The sequence below is a fragment of the Gossypium raimondii genome, chromosome 10 (genome assembly GCF_025698545.1).
Source record: "Gossypium raimondii isolate GPD5lz chromosome 10, ASM2569854v1, whole genome shotgun sequence".
Taxonomy (NCBI): Eukaryota; Viridiplantae; Streptophyta; class Magnoliopsida; order Malvales; family Malvaceae; genus Gossypium; species Gossypium raimondii.
The window spans coordinates 47024952-47048327 of record NC_068574.1 but is presented as its reverse complement, the minus strand read 5'-3'; the positions used below and the strand labels follow the sequence as shown (position 1 = coordinate 47048327).

The following is a 23376-nucleotide window of genomic DNA, read 5'->3' as shown; positions in this document are numbered from 1 at the left end:
GGTTCGTTAAGAAGGGTAATGTAAAGCTCAAATTCGGGAGCTGGGGATAATGTAATGTTTAAGGTTGGTCCTTCAGGCTCAAGGCTATACAAACAATGCCTAAGGTCTTTCTCGGATTAGTCACCTAGAACTCATCTATTAAGCATGCATCTATTTAAACGAATAGTTAGCAATTTGAATCATTTATCTACAAGGATCCATATCTTTTATTCATCCTACGATACACTTTATACATTTTCATTTCGTTGTTCCTCAAATCTCTAATACCTATTAACTAAGTGAACTAGTTAATGTACAATTAAGAGCAAGAAATTATTTAGTATCATTCAAAATTTACAAGTTTGGCAATCTTATATACGCATTTGATATGTAAAACGACTAACTTATTACTTAATATTAATCCAAGCACCATGCAATAAAAAACTAAAAACAAAGAAGAAAAATATCTTGATTTTTGAAAAATTAAAATCGAAAATGAAAATATTTTTGGGATTTTTTGAAATTTGTTTGAAAAATGAATAAAAGTAAAATAAAAAAAATAAACACACATAAAAACTTATGTGCCTTCCCCCCCACACTCAGACTATACATTGTCCTCAATGTGTACAAAATAAAGGTTAGGAGGTTACCAGACTTCCCTAGAATGGAGCATCAGACTAGCTTGGGCGTTCGCCTCTCGTTGAAGCTCTATATGTTGTGTAGTCTGTCAGGGTAACTCACTCCACATAAGAAAAATAATAAAAAAAAACAACAATAACAAACACACAATAATAATATAAAAAATAAAATCCAAAAGTGTTTAATAATTTACATGCCGGACTAAAAATAAATAAAATGCAAAGACATGTAACTAATCCGAGTCATCCTTGGACTCCTCAGTCGGTCCTGCGATTCGTTTCCCTTTTCCACTCACAGTGGGTTTTGACGGTTGCATCTAAGATAAATCTGTAGGATCTCGAAAGACGGGTGCCCCTCTTCGTTGCTTTATGGATACAAAGTCACTCTCAAAGTTTCCCTGATAGGAGAAGAAAAAGTCATCTTCCGTGGCCTCGTCATCTATTTCTTTCTCGTCCTCCTCTTATTGCTCGGTCGCGTCTTTCTTAGTCTCAGACCAGTCACTCAAGTATTCGGGCCATTCTATACTTTTTCCCCCTAGGCTCTTCACAAACATGTCCATCCCTATTTTCATGGACTGTAGGAGTAATATTTTATATCGTACGCCGGCCTAGCCTACGCTCTCATTTTGTAGGCTCATAAGTCTTTTTCACCTTTGCCTTCGTGGATTTCTTTGGGGGAGCTAGAGGCATCTCCATTTTTTGTTTGCGCCGCTGATTCCATTATTGTATTTGTTTTCTCTGAAGCTCCCGAAATTGGTGCATGGGGTTGTCTCCAATAATACTTGTGGTAGGATTATGAAATTTCTCTATTGTCCCCATCACCATTCCAACACGGTGGCACAAATCGATAATCAAGTAAGGAAAATATATTCGAACCTTGATGCCGGATATATATTTTTGGATCTCTTTATTAACCCACTTCCTGAGGCTAATTCGTTTTCGTTGCAAGATACAATATAATAAGGCTGCTCAAAAAACATTAACAGTATTAATGTTGAGTAATGGTGATATGCGAGTGCAAATAAATTTCATCCACATTTTAGCTATGGGAAACATTATAGCTTGATTATTGTACCCCTCTCTTTTCCATTCCCCTCCCCTCAGTTAAAAACAATAAAACGACATCCAAATCAACATTTTCAAAATTATTCAGATCCATGGTCTGTAAATAATCAGTTTCATAATAAGGGACTCCATAATATTCGTTAATGGCTCTAGGGGATATATCGACCTTTTTGTCCCTCACATACAGTTTGTTCTTTTCAGAAAATTTTAAATTGGAGTAGAAATAAAAAAACAACTAGAATTACAACTGGCATGGCACCGTGGCAAGGTTCATCCAACGATGAAAATGGAATAAATCCCAAACATCCTCGCAATCTGAAGCCGATGGGTCAAAGCCCCTTTCAAGTATAAAGGTTCGTCCTTGAATGTTTGACAAAAAGGCTTCAGCCTCTTTCAACTTAATTTATCAGGAACATACTCCGATGATAAGTGGTTCGGGTAGAGACTTAGCTCATTTTTTCATTCTTGGAGGCATGGTTATCAATTTTACACAAGGTAACTATAATGCAAAATGGAATTTAAATTTTTTCTAATTTTATTATTATTATGAGTTAACCTTGCCTATAATAGCCCCAATTTGTTTGTCAAGGTTTTATGTACTATAGAGAGATAGTTGTTATTCACCTATAATAGGATGTTGTTATAGGGAGATAATTGTTATAAACCTAGCATAGATTCATATCATGAATTTCCATCATCAAATGAAGAAAGTAAGAATTATGTTAAAAAGAAGAAACTAAGAATCAAACCAATGAATTAAAAGATAAGTTTATAAATTATTGTTTTCTTCTATTTTACACTCTTTCACATGACTAATTATGTTCATAAATCTAACAAGTTCAATTTATCAATATGAGTTATCCAATTAAATTAATTAATTTATCATGATTTATTAAATTCAAATATTTAATTTATAAGTTTATTATGTTACAAATTCATAATATAATATTTAATTAGGGAACTTAATAGTTTATTTAATTGATATCTTTAATTCCAATCGTTGAAGAATTATCTAGACAGCCTTTTCTCCACGTGCATTCCAGATGTCTGGTGTAGTATACATCATGCCAAATTATCATTCCTCCCACATCATGTCCGGTGTCATCTACTCGTGTTGCCATCAACCACATTAACATTACTAACGATCAAACCAGTCAACTAATGATTTTCACGACTTGTAATGTAAATATTATACATAGTGACATAATTAATCCTATTTATAGATTGTGGGGTATACGTCAAAATTGAAAACATATGGCTACACTATGATTACACTGTAGCAGTTTTTATGCTTTCTTTTGAACTTAAAATAAAAATTCAATTATGTAAAAAACAAACATTGTTGAGATTGAGAATTTGCAAACACAAAGAATATATGAAAGAAAATTTGTAGTCTTTGCGAAATATAAATGAGGTAAAACCCAATTATTTTTGTAAGCTTATATGTTTATTTTATTTCATTAAATATATCAAACATAATACAACTCAAACTCTTTGAGTATAATAAAAATAAAGATGATCAAATCCTGAAGACCACCAGTCTTATTAATATAACAATGGAAAAACAAATTAATATCTTAGTTGCAAGCATCAGTGTTAGCCAAGAGGTAAGCTTCAATAGCCTTGTAAACTACCTCACTCCTTTGAATGAGAGCCTTGATTTCATCTTCAGTGATTACATAGTCGCCAATGGTGTAAAATTTGATCGAGCTCTTGCAAACACTTCCTCCACTTGCAGCAGCCACAAATTGGTTCTCATAGCTAATTTTCTCAAGCTTGTCCCCGAGAGGTCCACCTTCGATCAAACTGTAACTGTATGACAAATTGCTTTCATCATGTCCGCCAATCATGTGCTTCATATATTGGAATGGAAGACCTAAGGAAATAAAATACTTGTTATCCGACATACTCGTATCAAGCACATACAAAAAAAAAAAAAAAAGTGAAAATTAAAGAAGTAACTAACCTTCAACAAAATTGATCTTTACAATACTTCCTGGCTTACCATCACCTTCGAGCTCAACACTCTTAATTGCATGAGGGGCAGCCTTGGGGTAAACCTTGGCACCTTCAAGAACAAAGGCTTTGAAAAGCCTGGTCGGGGCGACTGGGGAGGTTACCTCAAATTCATAAGTTACAACACCCATAATTCTAACTATTTCAAGTCTTTTCTTTGAGCTGAAAGAAGAGAAGAAGAAATGGATGGGTGAGTGAGTGTTTTGATGTGTGGGAAGCTAGAAAACTGGTATATTATTTATAGACTGAACTTGAAGATTAAGAACTTGATTATTTCAATTTTGATTGGATTTATATATATATATATATATATTGTTATTAGTCAAAAGAGCATCCCAGATATGTCTAAGGAAATTTCCAATTTATGACTTTATTTATATATATATATATATATAGAAAGGAAAATGCTCATATAATTATTAACTGTTATAGAAATTGATGAAAAGTAGTAAGTTGGCTGATCCAGGATGCTGAACATGAAGCATCGACTAGTCCTATAATTCTATCCATATTTAGTATTAATAATTTACTTCATTTAAAATCATATTGAGAAATAATAATTCAAATTCACTGCTCTAGAACGTCAAAAACAATTCAATATATAAACCTCGATCCAATTTCTTGTTTGAAAAATAATGATTTGGTAACCCTTATTTTAAATTAACTTCATTACAATTTTCACAAAATCGAATCCATAAAATCAGAATTCTTTGTGTGAATACAAATATGAACAAAACAATACATAATAGACTGTCTATTTGGTGTTATTCCTTTTCTAGAAGGAAACTGAAGGTATTGTATGGAACAAAATATTAGAATTTTATATTTCAACATACTTTATATATGTATATTCAATTTAAAAAAACTTTCTAGATAAGTCCAAGTCTTCCTAAGGGTGTTCAATTTCATTTGGCTTGCCTTGTTAACATACTTATCCTCATAGTATGCCATGTGTTATCTTTTCATTGCTCTTGCCAACCACACTAGCATCTGTTAACAATCAAATCGATTAATGTTTGTTTTTATAATTCAAATTCAACACTTAATTAAATTGAGCTATCCAAACACCTCAGCACCTTCCAATTTTAAAGGAAAATAATTAAATCCTCGTCAATTTCGGCGTTATTCTTCTCACGTTCAGCTTTGAATTAACTCCACAACTTGTTGTCTTCTTCAAATTGAGGTAATGTCTTGACTTATTATGACTAGATTAAGGTTTTTGTTTTTCTAATTCACAATTTAATCAAGTGTGTTGAGTGTTTTTAAGATTTAAAGCTTTTTAATCAAATTTTGGTTCAATAATTGTGAAATCCAAAATAATGAGTAAACCTACTATTTTTTATTGATTTCTAATCTATTTTGAACTAAATAGAAGACCTTTGAACTCAATTTGATAGATCCGTATCCAATTTTAATGAATTTTGAGTTCCCCCTTTTATGTGTTCATACAAGCTTAATTTTTTAGAAATTTTAAATTCATGAGATTAGATAAAATTAAAGGTTTCTATTTGTAATACTAGGATAAAATTAAAGGTTTAGGAACAAAAATCGGTTAGGAAACCTCATATTTCGGCAAAATGAGTTAATTTTTGGCTTGAAAATGGTGGATCTCGTGTTTCTTGGATATGCTTTGGTTTTTAAGTCAATTATAACTCATTTTGATCTAATTAGAAGGTATTTGATCTTAATTGAACAAATTCGTAAGGTATTAAAGCAAATTGAATGTTGTTCCCCATTTAAAAGATCACATAAGCTTGATTTTTTGGGAAAAATTAGATCGGTGAAATTGGATGAAATTGATGGTTTGGATTTGTAATTAGATTATATTTTGGATGCATGAAGTTTAAATCTAAGCTTAGAAGTGAGATTTGAGTGGTTAAACACCTATTTTTGCAAAACTAGTTAAGTTTTTGATATAGAGGTTAAGAGGCTTTTATCTACGATTTTTGAATGATTTAATGTTGTTTTTTGCAATTAGTAATGTCTTGGTAATGTTTTTGATGTGTATGAAAAGTACCAATTCATTTGGGAGCCTCCACAAGCATGGATATAGGCAAATTAAAACTTACTTGAGCATGGTAGTTGAAGCAATGGTTAATAAGGTGAGTGGCCTGATATACTGCATTTAAACTCCAGTATGCAGGATAATGTAACATATGCAAAAACCCTGCTTAATTAATATGCGAACCTTGATTTCTCCTGGAGCAAGCCATTGCGATTTTGTTTGAGTGTAGGGTATGCATGTTGTGCGATTTTAATGACCCAAATGCATGAATTTGAAACGTGCATGTAGTTATAGGAATAAAATAGGCAGGCCGTAGCTGTAAACCATGTACTTAATGTGATAAGTGTGTGCGAATTGTGCATTTAATTATTGTGTGTGTGTGTGTGAGCATAATATCAAATGCGAGCTAATGTACTAAAAAGATATGTGTATATATGTAATATATATATGCATGGGTTATGTTATATATATAATATATATGCGTGGGTCTTGATTATATATATCATAAATAAGCATATATGGGTCATGTTTTATATAATATATACGTATATGGGTTTTGTAATGCCTGTGATCTAATAAAAAATATAACGTAAACTCTTATAACATGTGAATTTTATTGATAATGTACATATATGCATGCATGAAGCAATATGTGAATTATGAGCTCTATGATAATGCAAGCTCTGATTAGTGCAAAATTATATTAGTGTGAAATGCTAGGTGCGAGCTCAACTATAGTGCGAGCCAATTATATTTTTGTAATGTGGTATATTGTGAACCAAGTTAACTTGGTGAATTATATCATTATGGTGAACTGTGTTAATTTTGTAATATGTATTAATATGGTAAACTATATTAATTTTCCAAACTGTATTGTAAGATTTTGATTTGTATTATATGTAAGCTAAGCTATTACTTGGCCTATACTAAATAAAATATGCGAACAATGATTTATGTGAGCTATGTCATGAATGATATGTGAACTGTGTTATGTGTGCAATATATGTTGCATGAAAGTTATATTATTTGTGAATTTTGAATTGTAAATTGTGTTATAATATGCGAGCTCTTCATAATTGCGAGCTCTATTATACTGAATATTGGGAATTTGTTAATGAGATACCCTCTCATTATTGTGATGGGTATTGTGCTTGGATATAGCTTTGGAGAGATAAGGGAATGTTGAGCATAGTTCCATTCAACGGAAATAGCACAAGGCTTTATGAGTTGAGAGTGTTGGAAGTGTGAGTATTCGTACTACACTTATATCAGAGAAAGCATAGGGCTCTGAGTCCAAAAATGAGGCGTTATAAGGAGATCCGTTTATCCAATATGTGGCGATAAAGTCCACTTATAGGCGATGATAGAGTCCCCTATATGTTTCATAATCACAAAAATGTCAATTTATCATTATTTGAAATATATGAGTTATTATGGAGTATGAACTGTTATTTTGCATGAAATATTATGTGGAATGTAACTATTATGTGTTCTGAACTGTTAATTGGAATGAACTGTCATTTGGTATGAACTGTTATTTCATATGAACAGATATTTTATGCGAATTGATAATTTATTTGATCTGCCAATTTTATGCGAATTACTTATTATATGTGCACTACTTATTTTATGAGAACTATTGTGTCGTGTGAGTTACTATTTTGTGTAGACTTTAATAATATGTGTATCGTTATCATATGTCACCCTTTAACCCAACTGATGTGTTTATTTGTAATATGTTGAGCACTCACTGAGCTTTCTTAAGTTCACCCACTCTTTTATATCATTGCAGTGATTTAGCTTGTGAATAGGTAGGGAAGTGAGCCATCCAAGTGATCCATAGCAAGGCTATACCTTGGTATGTTGATGTGTTCCCAAATCCAATTGAGGAAGGCAGTGTGGGACCAAATTATGGGATTTAGAATTAGAGCTAGTTGTAATTGTTGGGTTGTAATTAGACGTTATGGACTATTTAATTGGTTTGATTTGGAACTTTTATCACTGCTTTAGATAGATGATTGAATGGTAGATTGTGAATGCTTGATGACTAGTATGAGTAATTGTTCGACTAACTTGTATAAGTGTAGGTTGAAAAGCCACTAGTTATCGAGGTAAGTCTTATATGTTTTACGTGTGATTTGGAAATTAATCATGAGCTTAGTTTGCAAGGAAATGTAAAATTGGACAGGTTATGTAAAAAGTAGGTGGGTTGTGAACTAATTAAATGATGATGATTTTATGAAGAGATGCATGATGTTTTAATGAATCTTCCTAGATAAGATTTATACATATTACTCTACTATACTATTTTCAACCTTGTGAAATAATGTGTTCCAACATTTTAATATATTACGATTTAAATATAATTTTTTTTAAATAAAATGACTTCTAAAATCTTTACAAACATAACCTTTTAAATACGCTATCACCAGCATGAATGTTCAATTAAAGCTTTTAGATTATTTGCTTGTTAATAATTCAATTTACAAATTACATTGATAATATGATGATCAGCGTAGTGAAGCGAAAGCATGACATTAGGACTTTACATATTTAAATGAATAAATCTCTGAGGTGTGATTTGCTATGTGTTGACAAAGAGTCAATTTGGTGGCTAACGTACCATTTGAAATTCGGGTCGAACTGTCTCGGCCGAGTTTGGGGTGCCAAAGAATATATCCAATGTGTAGGGAGACTAGATCATTTGGTGTACCTCGCGAGGGTACTCCGATTAGGGGTAGGGAGGAGAATTCCATGAAAATAAATAATATAATGTTGCTAGGGTTGTGCTTTATGCTTATGCATTCTCTTTTTGTTTCCAAATTGTTGCTAATTGAAAATAATGTTCCACTGATTAACAGGTGGTAGTCTTCAGCTTTTGTCGTGTCTTTTGTTCTTCCTCCTTATGCAAACCTCTTGTTTTCAAAACCTAGTTAATTGATAACCTCCCAATTTTTGTGGATAGCCTGTGTGCAGACTTGCCTTTGCAACAGATGGTTTGAATGCATACCTGCCATTTTTAATAGATGGTTTGTAAGAATTGAAGTGGTGTTTTCTTTTTAAATGTATGTGCGGGCTAGCTATTTTGTCTTGGGAATAGATATCACTGATGAAACGATGCATGTTATGTCATAGTGAGGCAGGCGTCAATCTCTGCTTGGGCTTTTCCAATAGGATGGTAATCCTTAATAAACATAACAAGATCGTAGTTCCTGAAACTGCCACGCTCCGAAAAGTATTCAAGTACCTTTCTAGGGATGAAGAGGTCAAGGGTTACAAGGAGTCAGACTTGGAGAATGGTTTTGAATAGAGGGAAGGTTCCAAGCCTTGGAATGAAAGCTTCCCTTATGATATAGAGAATGAAATTTCCCAAATCCTCCGAGGGAACATGCTGGAACCCTGGAATTTTATGGAATTCAAAGAAATAATACAAATGAGTGGATGAGAGATTCTAAAAAGGGAGGGAAATGAAATATTTGCCTCTGCTTCCTTTGGGTCATACTCATGTCGGCAACATACATGACTGGGGTGATACTGAAATTGACAAGGAGGGAGGGAAATGGAATATATGCACTTTGGATACCAAAGATGGGCATACAGTTGTCCAAATTATTAGCTAGAATCAAAATCCAATTATTTTTATTGCAAGATTTTTTATCAAATATTTATCTTTATTTCTTATCTTGGGTTATTATATTTTACTGGTTTCTTTTATCTTAATTTATTTAAAAAATAAATATAAAGAACCGCCAACTTTTAAAATAGTAAATTCTTGATTCAGCTTGTTGATAATTAGCTTCCTAGAGAAAAGATTGTATGAAACTGTTATACCACGTCATCCTTATCAATTTCCAAGAGAAGAATGAAAAATAAGATTTTTCTTCCTAATTTTTAGCATTTTTAGTTGAATTTGAATTTTTTCATGAGGAAAAAATCTGATTTGTTATTCTCATATTAGAAAGGGATAAGGATGACATGAAATCACATTTTCATACAATCCCTTCTCTAGCTTCCTATTATTAGTTATGTACAACAATATTTAATGGGAGAGAAATGAAAGGAAGCATAAAACTTGAGGGAAAACCCCATAAAATGATTTTCAATTCACAGTTGCAATTGTGTGACTTCGATTTGTAATGTAAATATTATACATAGTGTCGTAAGTAATTCTCTTTGTAGATTGTAGCTATAAGTAAAAGCTGAAAACATATGGCTACATCATGATTACAGTGTTACAATTTTTTTATTTTTTCTATTCGATTTTAAATAATAATTTAATTACCAAAAAAAATGTTAACCTTGAGATTTCGTTAACACAATGGATGTATGAAAGAAATTTTGTAGAGTGTTTGCAAAATATATACTAGCTAAAACCCAGTTATTTTTGCAAGTTTATATGTTAATTTTATTTCATTATATATATATAAAAGTAATACAACTCAAACTCTTTGGGTATAATAAACATAAAGATGATCAAATCCTGATGACCACCACTCTTATTAATATAACAATGGAAAGAGTCTCCATATTGTGGGAAACTTGCACACAACTTCTTAAATTGCTCCCAATAGTTGTAAAGAGTCTTCATATCCTTTTGCCATATCCCAACAATCTTCACTCTTAACTTAGTTGCGCGCGAGGCTGGGAAAAATCTATTGAGAAAAAAAAGGGAAAGATCAACCTAAGTTGTCATAGATCCAGGAGGTAGATAAAATAATCATTCCCTAGCAAAGTCTGGTAGGGAAAAAGGGAAAGCACATAATTTGATTTGATCCTCAGTTACGCCCTGAGCTTTCATACTAAGACAAATCATATGAAACTCTTTCAGATATTTGTGTGGATTTTCATTTTGCAATCCACGAAAACTCAGTAGCAATTAGATTAATCCTGGCTTAAGTTCAAAATTAGTATCCATAGTAGGATACGCAATGGATAATGGTTGTTGATCCAGAGGAGCCTCGCCTTTTTGCGAAAAGTTTGAGCCATAGGTTGTTGTGTCAGATTCGGGTTTACATTAACCTTAGCGTTAGACACTTCTTCTTGTGGGTTGACTCCTATTCTTTTCGTTCTCTAGTGTTTGAGTAGGGTTTTTGTTAAGCCCAGACTCAACTCCGTCGTCTGCTTCTATTTTTGGTGGTGGGTTACTCTTAGTTCCTACCACCTCTGATTTCCTTTTTCGTAGCTTCAATTCCCTGTGATTACCTATCGCGGCCTTCTAATTTTCTTAATCAAAGGCAAGATTTGCTCGTGCAGATATGGTTATAAAAAACAAGATTAGCACGTTGTCAGTCCCCGGCAACGACGCCAAAATTTGATGTGTCGTTGAATGCACCAAAAATATCCTATCCTTAAATAACGAAAATAAATAGTATAGGGGAGTAGGCTAAAATCCTCACGGACTGGATCGCCACAGCTCCTTATTTCTCGAAATCCTGGGCATAGTCATGCCTAAGAAAAATAGCTAACTTCGGAAAAGGTTAAAATAAAACAGAATTAAAAATATGGATGAGTCAAAATTAAATAAATCGAAATCATAATTGTGATAAGAACTAGAATTGAGAAAAAAATATTTTCCAATTGAAGGATTCCAGCCTCCGATTATCTCGATTCTCCTTTGGTTCAATCATAGGCTTTTAGATGATCCTCCTCATGACCGAATAAGGCAGCTATAGTGGAAGAGGACGCCTTCGACCACCAGCTCCACTAAGGTTTTAGCCTTACAATTTAGAGGAACTTGGCTCTAGCCAGCTGTCACTTTTGTAGGACCATCTTACACTAGATCATCGTTTTTCAATGGCGAATGCCAAACCATTTCGTCTCTTGGGCTCGACAATCTTTGACGCAATAGTTAGCAAACCGGCTCTGCAACCTTCCCAAAACATACAAAGCGGTCGTCTTTGCACAAGATGAAAAGACTACTTTTGGAAGGAAATGGACGAAGCGTCAGCCCCGTAATGCGGGGAAATGATGAATACTCATTAAAAAGGGCTAAGTGCGGGTTTTAAGCCTCATGAACTCTTTTGGAGAAGTCTTCATAACCTTTGACTAGATGAGTTTAGTGGCTTACGCTTTTCGAGAAAAACCACACAAGTTTAATGAAATGAAATTTTATTGGAAAAAAAAAGAAACAAAAAGGCTAAAAGCTTTAGGGGAAGGAGTTTTTACGTATGATATGTCAATATCGTGCCACCCATCCCTATTTATAGTACATGAAAACCCTAGGTAATTCCTATTTAAACTCTAGAAATGATATTTAAAAGATATAATTTGAAATTAAATCTAAAAAATATAATAATCCTAACAATAATCCTAAAAATAAAATTCAAATTTAAACAAAGTTTTATGTCCATAAACCTCTTCTTTAAAATTTTGCCCCAAGTCATCCACATTTTGTATTTTTGGCACCACTTCTTCCGTACTTCGCATGCTGACCCATTTTGTCTTTAAATTCAAACTTTTTGCCCCCAAATTTCTTTTTTTCTTCAATTTAGTCCCTACAAGATAAAAAACCATAAATAGCCAAAATTAGCAATATCGTACTCAAAACGTTCATGTAATTAACACGTAAAAGTATGTCATTTTAGTGTATGATCAAGTAGTGTTTTGTAGAAAAAGTCATACGGAGGAGGGCTAATAATTAATTAGCTATAGACATTTAAAATTAATTAGAATTATGGATAATAGACAGACTTGACCCAGCTCAAAAATCAAATCAGTGAAGCAGTCAAGCCTACTGCTCAATGTTGAAGCTAAATTGTCCTATTCAGGGAGATCCCAAATTCGGTTAACCAGAAGCCAAACCATCCAGGGAATAATTAAATTAAAGGTCCCTAAAATTTATAAAAATTACAAAATAGCCCCAACAAGTTTGCCAACTGACCACTCAACTCCTTCCTTAAAACATTCTTTGTTTTTGCTATTTTTAGCAAAGCCATTCTACTCACTCCTCTTCTCAAGGTGGCTGACCATGGGCAGGGGGATTGGTTGCAAGTTTTAGCAAATTTCTTTCGAGTTTTCTATTTTGAATATATCGATGTGATTTATTTTTGGTTTTAAGGTTAATTTGATCAAAGTTAATTGCTAGTATTTTTAGCTAATTATAAAATTTCATCAAATCAACTGTAAAACTTGAATTAAGCACTCAAAACTTAACATTGTTATCCTCATATGCCAAAATATATATTTTTCATCAAATACAAAACCACATTGGACAAAAAAATGACAAGAGCCAATTAAAAATTTCAACTTAAGTCAAATATAAGTCCATGGTGGAACGTAAAGATTCATCTCGCACAAAGCATAAGTGCTTTTCAAGAAAAGTTTATTGGAATAAATATCACAAACCAACTCCGTTTTCAAATTTTAATTTTCTCTTGTGATGATGTACAAGACCAATTTTGACCCTACCAATAGCCCAAGGCCCAAAATCTAAATTGGCCCAATTGGGCCCAAAATTAAACAACATCGGGAACCCTAGGGTTCCTCGCTTTCTCAACATAGCATGCAGTGGCCATGTGCGCCAGACGGACTCCGAACTCGCTCCTGGTCACCTCACCACACTTTTGCTCGATATCGCCGCACCTACTCCTGCAAAAATAGAAGCCAAACAGATAGAAACAAGCAAAGACCCGAAGACAATAGCAAAGATTGAATTTTTATTCGGGTATAAAAACCGATTTGTAAATGTAAAGTAGGGAGGATATATTATTTTCGGTACAAAACCGATTGAAAAACATTGTAAAGGGGGGAATGATTTCAAGAAATAAAGAGTAGAAAAAAAAACAGATTAAAGGACTCTTTGTTTTCGGTATAAGATCTATTTCCCTTCTTTCTATTTTTTTTTCTTTCTTTATTTTCCTTCCTTTTGAAACTGTTTATATACATACATATATTTCTTTAGTTTTCTTTTTTAACTATTATACATATATATTGAAAAAAGTTATAAAAAAGGAAAAAGAAAAAAAAGCGCACCTTTTCAACTTTCCGGCCACCGTGGACGGCGGCGCCGTCGCCAGTGACCGACGGCTGGCGAGGCGGTGGTCGGCCCGTCCTCTAGCCGGATTCTGGGCTGAGAAAGGGGAAGGGGAGAGATTTTAAGAGAAAGAAATTTTTTTAGAAAGAGGGCTGAAAGTGAAGTGTTTTGAAAAAAAACTTGGCTTAAATAGGCTTCCAAAACGGCGTCGTTTTGGGCAGCCTTCTCAGGCACCAAAACGGCGCGGTTTTGATCTGACCCATTGGTGACCCGACCCGCTCCAGGAGGATCCGCGTGTTTTCGACGGAAGGGCTAATTGCACCTTTAGCCCTTCCACTTTTTAATGGTTTTATAATAAAGTCTTTTGTTGTTTTTAATTTGGCCCCGCGGTTTTTGCGCTTATTCCAATTTGGTCCTGAACGAAATGACGCGCTAAAGGTTGGGAATATTTGCTCAATCAGCCCTCCGTTCTTTGGGCGCATTATATTTTGGTCCCTCAGAACCCCTTTTGTCGTTCATTGGCATTTTAAACTCCAAATTTTGTCTCAAATTTCGATTTAGCCCTTTGTTTTATTATTTTTAGCTATTTTATTAATAATATTGATAAATTATACATTATTATAATTGTTATTATCGTTTGTTATTGTTAATATATTATTCTTTGTGTTTACTTATTTAAGCTTAAAGTGTAGGTGTCTTATTATAGTTATTATTATATAATTACTCATATTTTTATGTTTTATAATCCATATATATATGTAAATCCATATACGTATTCATATTTTTATTTTTATTTTATTTTATATGCTTACATATATGTACATATTTACATTGTTTTATTATATATATATATACTTTTATATTTTATAATTTTAAGCATTTTGTTATTTACTTATTTATTTAAGTTCTCATTATTATTTTAAGAAAATGTTTTATTTTTATTTGCTTATACATTTGTTATTTTGTGAGTTGTTGGTTTGTTCATTTATTTATTTATTTGGATTGCTATTGCTCAGATCATTTTATACTTTCAGATTCATTATGGTTCGCCATGCATAACAACAATGTAATTTGTTTTCACATTCTTTACTACGACCTCGTGTTTTATTTTACTCGTTATAACAAGATTTGTTTAAGAAAAATAGCATTTCGTGTTTAGATTCGAGAAGATCATACCCTAACTTACTGGTTTCGATTTTCACGATATATCTAAATACACGAATCTTTTCAAACTCAGTTTTAAATGATCTCGGATTTACAAAATCGCGTCCTAACTTCTTCGGTCGTGATCTTCCTTTTAAATCCGAGATAGCCAAATATTTTTAAATAATCATTTTTATTCGCGTATCGGGAATTCGAGACATCGTGTCCTAACTTACTGGATATGATTCTCTTTCTCGATTAACGTAAAATATTTGTGTGGATTTTCATTTTGCAATCCACGAAAAGTCAGCAGCAATTAGATTAATTCTGGCTTAAGTTCAAAATTAGTATCCATAGTAGGATACGCAATGGATAATGGTTGTTGATCTCTAGGAGCCTCGGCCATTTGCCGAAAAGTTTGAGCCATAGGTTGTTGTGTCAGATTCAGGTTTACATTAACCTTAGCGTTAGACACTTCTTCTTGTGGGTTGACTCCTATTCTTTTCGTTCTCCAGTGTTTGAGTAGGGTTTTCGTTAACCCCAGACTCAACTTCGTCGTCTGCTTCTATTTTTGGTGGTGGGTTACTCTTAGTTCATACCACCTCTGATTTCCTTTTTCGTAGCTTCAATTCCTTGTGATTAGCTATCGCGGCCTTTTAATTTTCTTAATCAAAGGCAAGATTTGCTCGTGCAGATATGGTTATAAAAAACAAGATTAGCACGTTGTCAGTCCCCGGCAACGACGCCAAAATTTGATGTGTCGTTGAATGCACCAAAAATATCCTATCCTTAAATAACGAAAATAAATAGTATAGGGGAGTAGGCTAAAATCCTCATGGACTGGATCGCCACAGCTCCTTATTTCTCGAAATCCTGGGCATAGTCGTGCCCAAGAAAAATAGCTGACTTCGGAAAAGGTTAAAATAAAACAGAATTAAAAATATGGATGAGTCAAAATTAAATAGATCGAAATCATAATTGTGATAAGAACCAGAATTGAGAAAAAAATATTTTCCAATTGAAGGATTCCAGCCTCCGATTATCTCGATTCTCCTTTGGTTCAATCATAGGCTTTTAGATGATCCTCCTCATGACCGAATAAGGCAGCTATAGTGGAAGAGGACGCTTTCGACCACCAGCTCCACTTAGGTTTTAGCCTTACAATTTAGAGGAACTTAACTTTAGCCAGCTGTCACTTTTGTGGGACCATCTTACACTAGATCATCGTTTTTCAATGGCGAATGCAAAACCATTTCGTCTCTTGGGCTCGACAATCTTTGACGCAGTAAGTTAGCGAACCGGCTGTGTAACCTTCCCAAAACATACAAAGCGGTCGTCTTTGCACAAGATGAAAAGACTACTTTTGGAAGGAAATGGACGAAGCGTCAGCCCCGTAATGCGGGGAAATGATGAATACTCATTAAGAAGGGCTAAGTGCGGGTTTTAAGCCTCATGAACTCTTTTGGAGAAGTCTTCATAACCTTTGACTAGATGAGTTTAGTGGCTTACACTTTTCGAGAAAAAACACACAAGTTTAATGGAATGAAATTTTATTGGAAAAGAAAAGAAACAAAAAGGCTAAAAGCTTTAGGGGGAAGGAGTTTTTTACAGAAGTGATATGTCAATATCAGGCCACTCCATCCCCTATTTATAGTACATGAAAAACCCTAGGTAATTCCTATTTAAACTCTAGATAATGATATTTAAAAGATATAATTTGAAATTAAATCTAAAAAATATAATAATCCTAACAATAATCCTAAAAATAAAATTCAAATTTAAACAAAGTTTTATGTCCATAAACCTCTTCTTTAAAATTTTGCCCCAAGTCATCCACATTTTGTATTTTGGCACCACTTCTTCCGTATTTGCATGCTGACCCATTTTGTCTTTAAATTCACACTTTTGCCCCCAAATTTCTTTTTTTCTTCAATTTAGTCCCTACAAGATAAAAAACCATAAACAGCCAAAATTAGCAATATCGTACTCAAAACGTTCATGTGATTAACACGTAAAAGTATGTCATTTTAGTGTATTATCAAGTAGTGTTTTGTAGAAAAAGCCATACGGAGGAGGGCTGATAATTAATTAGCTATAGAAATTTAAAATTAATTAGAATTATGGATAATAGACAGACTTGACCAAGCTCAAAAATCAAATCAGTGAAGCAGTCAAGCCTACTGCTCAATGTTGAAGCTAAATTGTCCTATTCAGGGAGACCCCAAATTCGGTTAACCAGAAGCCCAACCATCCAGGGAATAATTAAATTAAAGGTCCCTAAACTTTATAAAAATTACAAAATAGCCCCAAAAAGTTTGCCAACTGACCACTCAACTCTTTTCTTGAACATTCTTTGTTTTCGCTATTTTTAGCAAAGCCATTCTACTCACTCCTCTTCTCAAGGTGCTTGACCATGGGTAGGGGGATTGGTTGCAAGTTTTAGCAAATTTCTTTCGAGTTTTCTATTTTGAATATATCGATGTGATTTATTTTTGGTTTTAAGGTTAATTTGATCAAAGTTAATTGCTAGTATTTTAGCTAATTATAAAATTTCATCAAATCAACTGTAAAACTTCAATTAAGCACTCAAAACTTAACATTGTTATCCTCATATGCCAAAATATATATTTTTCGTCAAATACAGGTACCACATTGGACAAAAAAAATGACAAGAGCCGAATTAAAAAATTTCAACTTAAGTCAAATATAAGTCCATGGTGGAACGTAAAGATTCATCTCGCACAAAGCATAAGTGCTTTTCAGTAAAAGTTTATTGGAATAAATATCACAAACCAACTCCGTTTTCAAATTTTTAATTTTCTACTATGACAGAAAACCGTTTTTAAACCAGATTTTTTCCAACAACTAGGAGGTGATGATCTTACCTAGATGATTTAGAGGAGGATGGTAAGGGAATAGATTCAACAAGTGGGGGAACTAGGTCGTCTGGTGTACCTCGTGTGGGTACTCCGATTAGGGGTTGGGAGGAGAATTCCATGAAAATAAATAAAAATATAATGCTGCTAGAGTTGTGGTTTATGCCTATGCATTCTCTTTTCCTTTCCAAATTGTTGCTAATTGAAAATAATGTTCCACTGATTAACATGTGGTAGTCTTCAGCTTTTGTCGTGTCTTTTGTTCTTCTTCCTTATGCAGACCTCTTGTTTTCAAAATCTAGTTAATTGATAACCACCCAATTTTTGTGGATAGTTTGTGTGCAGACTCGCATTTTGCAATGGATGGTTTGAATGCATACCTGCCATTTTTAATAGATGGTTTGTAAGAATTGAAGAGTTATTTTCCTTTTAAGTGTATAGGGGACGATGTATAGGACATTAATTGTGCGGGCTGACTATTTTGTCTTGGGAATAGATATGCATGTTATGTCATAGTGGGGCAGATGTCAATCTCTGCTTGGGCTTTGTTGATAGGACGGTAATCCTTAGAAACCTAACCGGATGGTAGTCCCTGAAACTGCCACGCTCCGGAAAGTATTCAAGTACCTTCTTATGGATACAAGGAATCAGACTTGGACAATGGTTTTGAACAGGGGAAAGGTTCCAAGCCTTGGAATGAAAGCTTCCCCTATGATGTAAAGAACGTAATTGCCCAAATCTTCCGAGGGACATTCCGGAGCCCTGGAATTTTTTGGACTTCAAAGAAATAATCTAAAAGAAGTGGCTGGGAGATACTAGAAGGGAGGGAAATGAAATATTTGCCCCTGCTCCCTCCGGATGGTATTCATTTCGGTAACATACATGACTGGAATGATGCTGAAATTGACGAGGGAGGGAAATGGAATATATGCACTTTACCAAAGATGGGATGCAGTTGTCCAAATTATTAGCTAGCCAGAATCAAAGACAAATTTTTATCTTTATTTCTCATCTTCGGTTCTTATGTTTTACTAGTTTCTTTTATCTTAGTTTATTTAAAAAATACATATAAAGAACTATCAACTTTCAAAATAGTAAATTCCTGATTCAGTTTGTTGATAATTAGCTCCCAATTATTAGTCATGTACGATTATATTTATTGAGAGAGAAATGAAAGGAAGCATAAAACTAGAGTGAAACCCCCATAAAATGATTTTCAATTGACAGTTGCAATTGTGTGACTTCGATTTGTAATGTAAATACTATACATAGAATGGTAAGTAATTTTCTTTGTAGATTGTAGCTATAAGTAAAAGCTGAAATCATATGGCTACATCATGATTGCAGTGTTACAATTTTATTCTTTCTATTCAATTTTAAATACCAATTCAATTACCAAAAAAAATATTAACCTCGAGATTTCGTTAACACAATAGATGTATGAAAGAAAATTTGTAGAATGTTTGCAAAATATATACCATTTAAAACTCAGTTATTTTTGCAAGTTTATATGGTAATTTTATTTCATTATATATATATAAATAATACAACTCAAACTCTGAGTATAATAAACATAAAGATGATCAACTCCTATTAATATAATAATGGAAAGAAATTAATATTTTAGTTGCATCGGGATTTGCCAAGAGGAAAGCTTCAATGGCCCTATAAACTATGATAGTATTTATAGACTGAAATTGAAACTTAAGAACTTGATTGTTTTCAATTTTAATTGGACTTATATCCAATAATGTTATTAATTTTATTAGTCAAAAAAGCATCCCAGATATGTCTAAGTAATTGGCCAATTGATGACTTCATATATATAGAGAGAGAGGAAAATGCTTCTATAAATATTATAGTCTGTTATAGGAATAGATGAAAGAAGTTGAAGTCAAAAAATCAACTGATCCAAAATGCTCAACATGAAGCACCGACTAGTCCTATGATTCTATGCATATTTAATATTAATAATTTAATCCATTTAAAATAATATTGAGAAATAATATTTCAAATTCACTACCGTCAAAAACAATTCAATATATAATAGACTGTCTATTTACTATTACTCCTTTTCTAGAATGAGACTCGAGGTATCATAAGAGACAAACTTTGAAGTTAAAGAAAAGTATATATTTCAACAAACTTGATATTATATTATATTCAATTAAAACCTTTTCTGGATAAGTCCAAGTCTTCCTAAGGCTGTTCAGAGGGTGCTGCCATACATATAAGTTTATATTTTGAAATTTGAATCTTCACATGCAAATGCAGTTCAACTTCTTTTTCCACACTTATATTCAAGGATTTTCTTTTAAATATATGTTAAACATACTTAATCTCATGGCATGTCATGTGTCAGTTTCTGGTTGTTCTCGTCAACAATGCCGGCATCTTTAACAATCAAACCGGTTAACCATAGTTTTTATAATTCAAATTCAACACTTAATTTTTAGTTTAGCAAATATCACTTTAATTTTAACAATTTCTTTCGAGTTTCCTATTTTTTAATATATATTGATGTGATTTAATCTGGGTTTTAGGGTTATTTTGATGAAAGTTAATTAATTGCTAATATTATTAGCTAATTATAAATTTTCATCAACTCTAAAGCTCAATTAAAAACTAAAAAGTTAGCATCATTACCTTTAGGTGGCAAAATATATACTTTTGTAAAAAATAAGCACCATTAGACAAAAAAAACACAAATATCACATTAGAAAAAGTATCAAAAGTTATGCTTTAAGTTAGGGTGAGCATTGATTGAATCGAGTTGAGTGAAAAATTTCCATTTAATCGAGATGGCGAGTCCTATTTTTCATCCTAACTCGATTTGAATTTTTTTGAATAGGATCGAGTAAAATGAGATTCGAGTCTAATCAAATTGAGTGAAATTGTTCGTATTATATTAAAAATTAAACATGTCAAATTAAAATCTTATTACACTACAATTAATTCCATGTTGGAGCACATCAATTTGAAACCAGATACTTTAGTATGATAAACTTCAATCATTAATTAACTTATTTAAGTCTCATTATTATTATTTTAGAAAATGTTTAAATTTTTAACTTTCTTTATATATTCTCTAGATTTTTTTTAAAAAAATATAAATTCTGGAACTTTTAAAAATGTTTTGAAATTTTTTTGTAATTTTTGTTGAAAGAGAGACCAATTTGCTCATTTTCAAAATTGACAGGGACCAAAGGGGTATTTACACCATTATGTTATTCGAGTTATTCGAATTGTAAAATTTAACTTGATTCAAACTCGAATTACTTACTCAAGTCGACTAGAATAACTCTATTCGATTAACTCGAAATACGATTTTCTTTTTGATTTTTTCGAATCGAATCGAGTTTTGCTCACCCCTACTTTAAGTCCCCAAGTCTATGTGTCCGAATTTTACATGTTAATTACCAAAAGGGGTTGAAATGGAAAAATTCATTTATTTCTTTTCTACAAGTTTTCTAGTCATTCTGGCAAAGGATTAATTCATCAGCAAAATGAACAATAGTGCAAATCTGATTTCAGGTTAATTCGATGTAACACCCCTTAACCGTATCCAACACCGGAATAGGGTACGAGGCATTACCAAAACACATACACTTGTAAACGTATTTAACCGAGTTATAAAATTTCATCAAAATTAAAACTTTCAAAATAATTAACATGTTTCTATAACTTTTCACAATATATCCTCAAAATATTATAATCATAATAATTAGGGCTCATGAGACCCGATACATACTCATGCAATTTAATGCTTCATTTCCATTTCATTCAATTCGCAATTTCTCATGCTCATAATTTAAATCATATCACTAGCAATTTCCATTTAATTCACGTACAATTCAATGACATCAAATTCAAAACTAATACGTATTTACCATTTAACTCAATGTTTATTGATTATACCATTCAATAACACATTTATGAAATTCTCAATTTAGCAATGAAAATATCACTTTAGTTTGAATAACAACATCGTCCTGATATAAATACACTACCACTTATCCATTTACTTTAATTCTTTCGAGCCCATTTGTCACTTACCATCCTTAATCAAATTAGGGAACGGTCACGGAAAATTAAGTACTTCACTTTCACTTTGCCATAGTATAACTATGGTCTTACGTATGATCACTTATCACTTGTCCCTGATCAGATAAGTGTAGCCACCTATCACTTTGTTTCTTGATCAGATAAGTGTAGCCACTTATCACTTTGTCTCTTGATCAGATAAGTGTAGCCACTTATCACTTTGTTTCTTGATCAGATAAGTGTAGCCACTTATCACTTTGTCTCTTGATCAGATAAGTGTAGCCGAAGCTATCACTTATCACTTTTCACTTGTCACTTGATCAGATAAGTGTAGCCGAAGCTATCACTTATCACTTTCCACTTTCCACTTGTCACTTGATCAGATAAGTGTAGCTGAAGCTATCACTTATCACTTTGTCACTTGATCAAAAGTACTCAAATCCGGCGTTCCGCTCAATTTGATCATTTATTCATATATCAGGCTTACCAACATGTGTTAATTCATAAACCATTCATGGTATTATTTCATGCCAAATCATATACTGAATATACCATACACACATACTATGAAACTTTATTTTCACACATGAGCTTAAACCATGACCAATAATGCACAAAAATAAGCATCATTCATATTTCATCGTTTATGAGTTATAATCAAACATATGACCATTTATACACGAATCATTCATATATTTCCCAATTTTCCTCCTCCTCCTCTCCATTCCACATCCTTAATGTGTATAACACACTTAAACAACATTAACCATAATTTCAATATTCACTAACATGTATATTCAAAGCTGTTTATCCGAGTCAGAGTCACTAAATTATTTTTATCCGGAGCTACAGAGCTCCAAATTAAGATCCGTTAATTTTCCTGAAACTAGACTCACATATCTTCATACCATAAAATTTTCATAATTTTGGTTCAGCCAAATAGTACAGTTTATTCTTTAAAGTTTCTCCTGTTTCGCTGTCTGACAGTTCCGACCACTCTTCACTAAAATTAATTATCTCATTGTACAGAATTGGATGATGTTTTAGCTTGTTTCTTCTAAAATAGACTCATTAAGGATTCTAACCATAAAACTATAACTCATAATCATTTTTTTACAATTTTAATGATTTTCCAAAGTCAGAACAGGGAACCTGAATTCATTCTGACCTTGTCTCACAAAATCTATTATATCTCATGATTTACAATTCCATTGCTTACATCATTTCTTTTATAAGAAACTAGACTCAATAAGCTTTAGTTTCATATTTTATTCATCCTCTAATTCAATCTCTACAATTTTGGTGATTTTTCAAAGTTACACTACTGCTGCTGTCCAAAACTGCTTTAGTGCAAAATGTTGATTTCTATTTTGCCCCAAATTTCACAGTTTATACAATTCGGTCCTTTCTCAATTAACCCTCAATTAATCTAATTTTCTCAATTAGTACTTTACTAGACATTATAAGTTGTTACACAACTATTGAAATTCAGAATTTCCACATATAACTCTATCTTCAAACTCTTTTACTATTAGGTCCCAAACATTCACTTTCTATTCAATTCTTTCAATAAAATCAGCATATGAACAATTTAAAGCTCTAATTTCATGCTAAATCATCATATACTTCCAGCACATA

The 23376-nt window shown here is 32.7% G+C and overlaps 1 protein-coding gene across 6 annotated transcripts in view; it reads right to left on the bottom strand.

Annotated features, from left to right (window-relative positions):
- Positions 1-23376, bottom strand: part of LOC105774915 (major pollen allergen Bet v 1-F/I) — a 98798-nt gene that overhangs the window by 22063 nt on the left and 53359 nt on the right. For 3 of the 6 annotated variants that reach the window (XM_052621989.1, XM_052621984.1, XM_052621986.1), the window contains 2 exons: positions 3649-3693; positions 3478-3558 (listed from right to left, as the gene is read on the bottom strand). The exons of 1 other annotated variant lie outside the window; for it this stretch is intronic. In XM_052621989.1, the coding sequence (XP_052477949.1) occupies positions 3478-3558; positions 3649-3693 (126 nt within the window). The remainder of the gene's footprint in view (positions 1-3477; positions 3559-3648; positions 3694-23376) is intronic. 2 more of the 6 variants (XM_052621988.1, XM_052621987.1) reach the window with 2 other exon arrangements.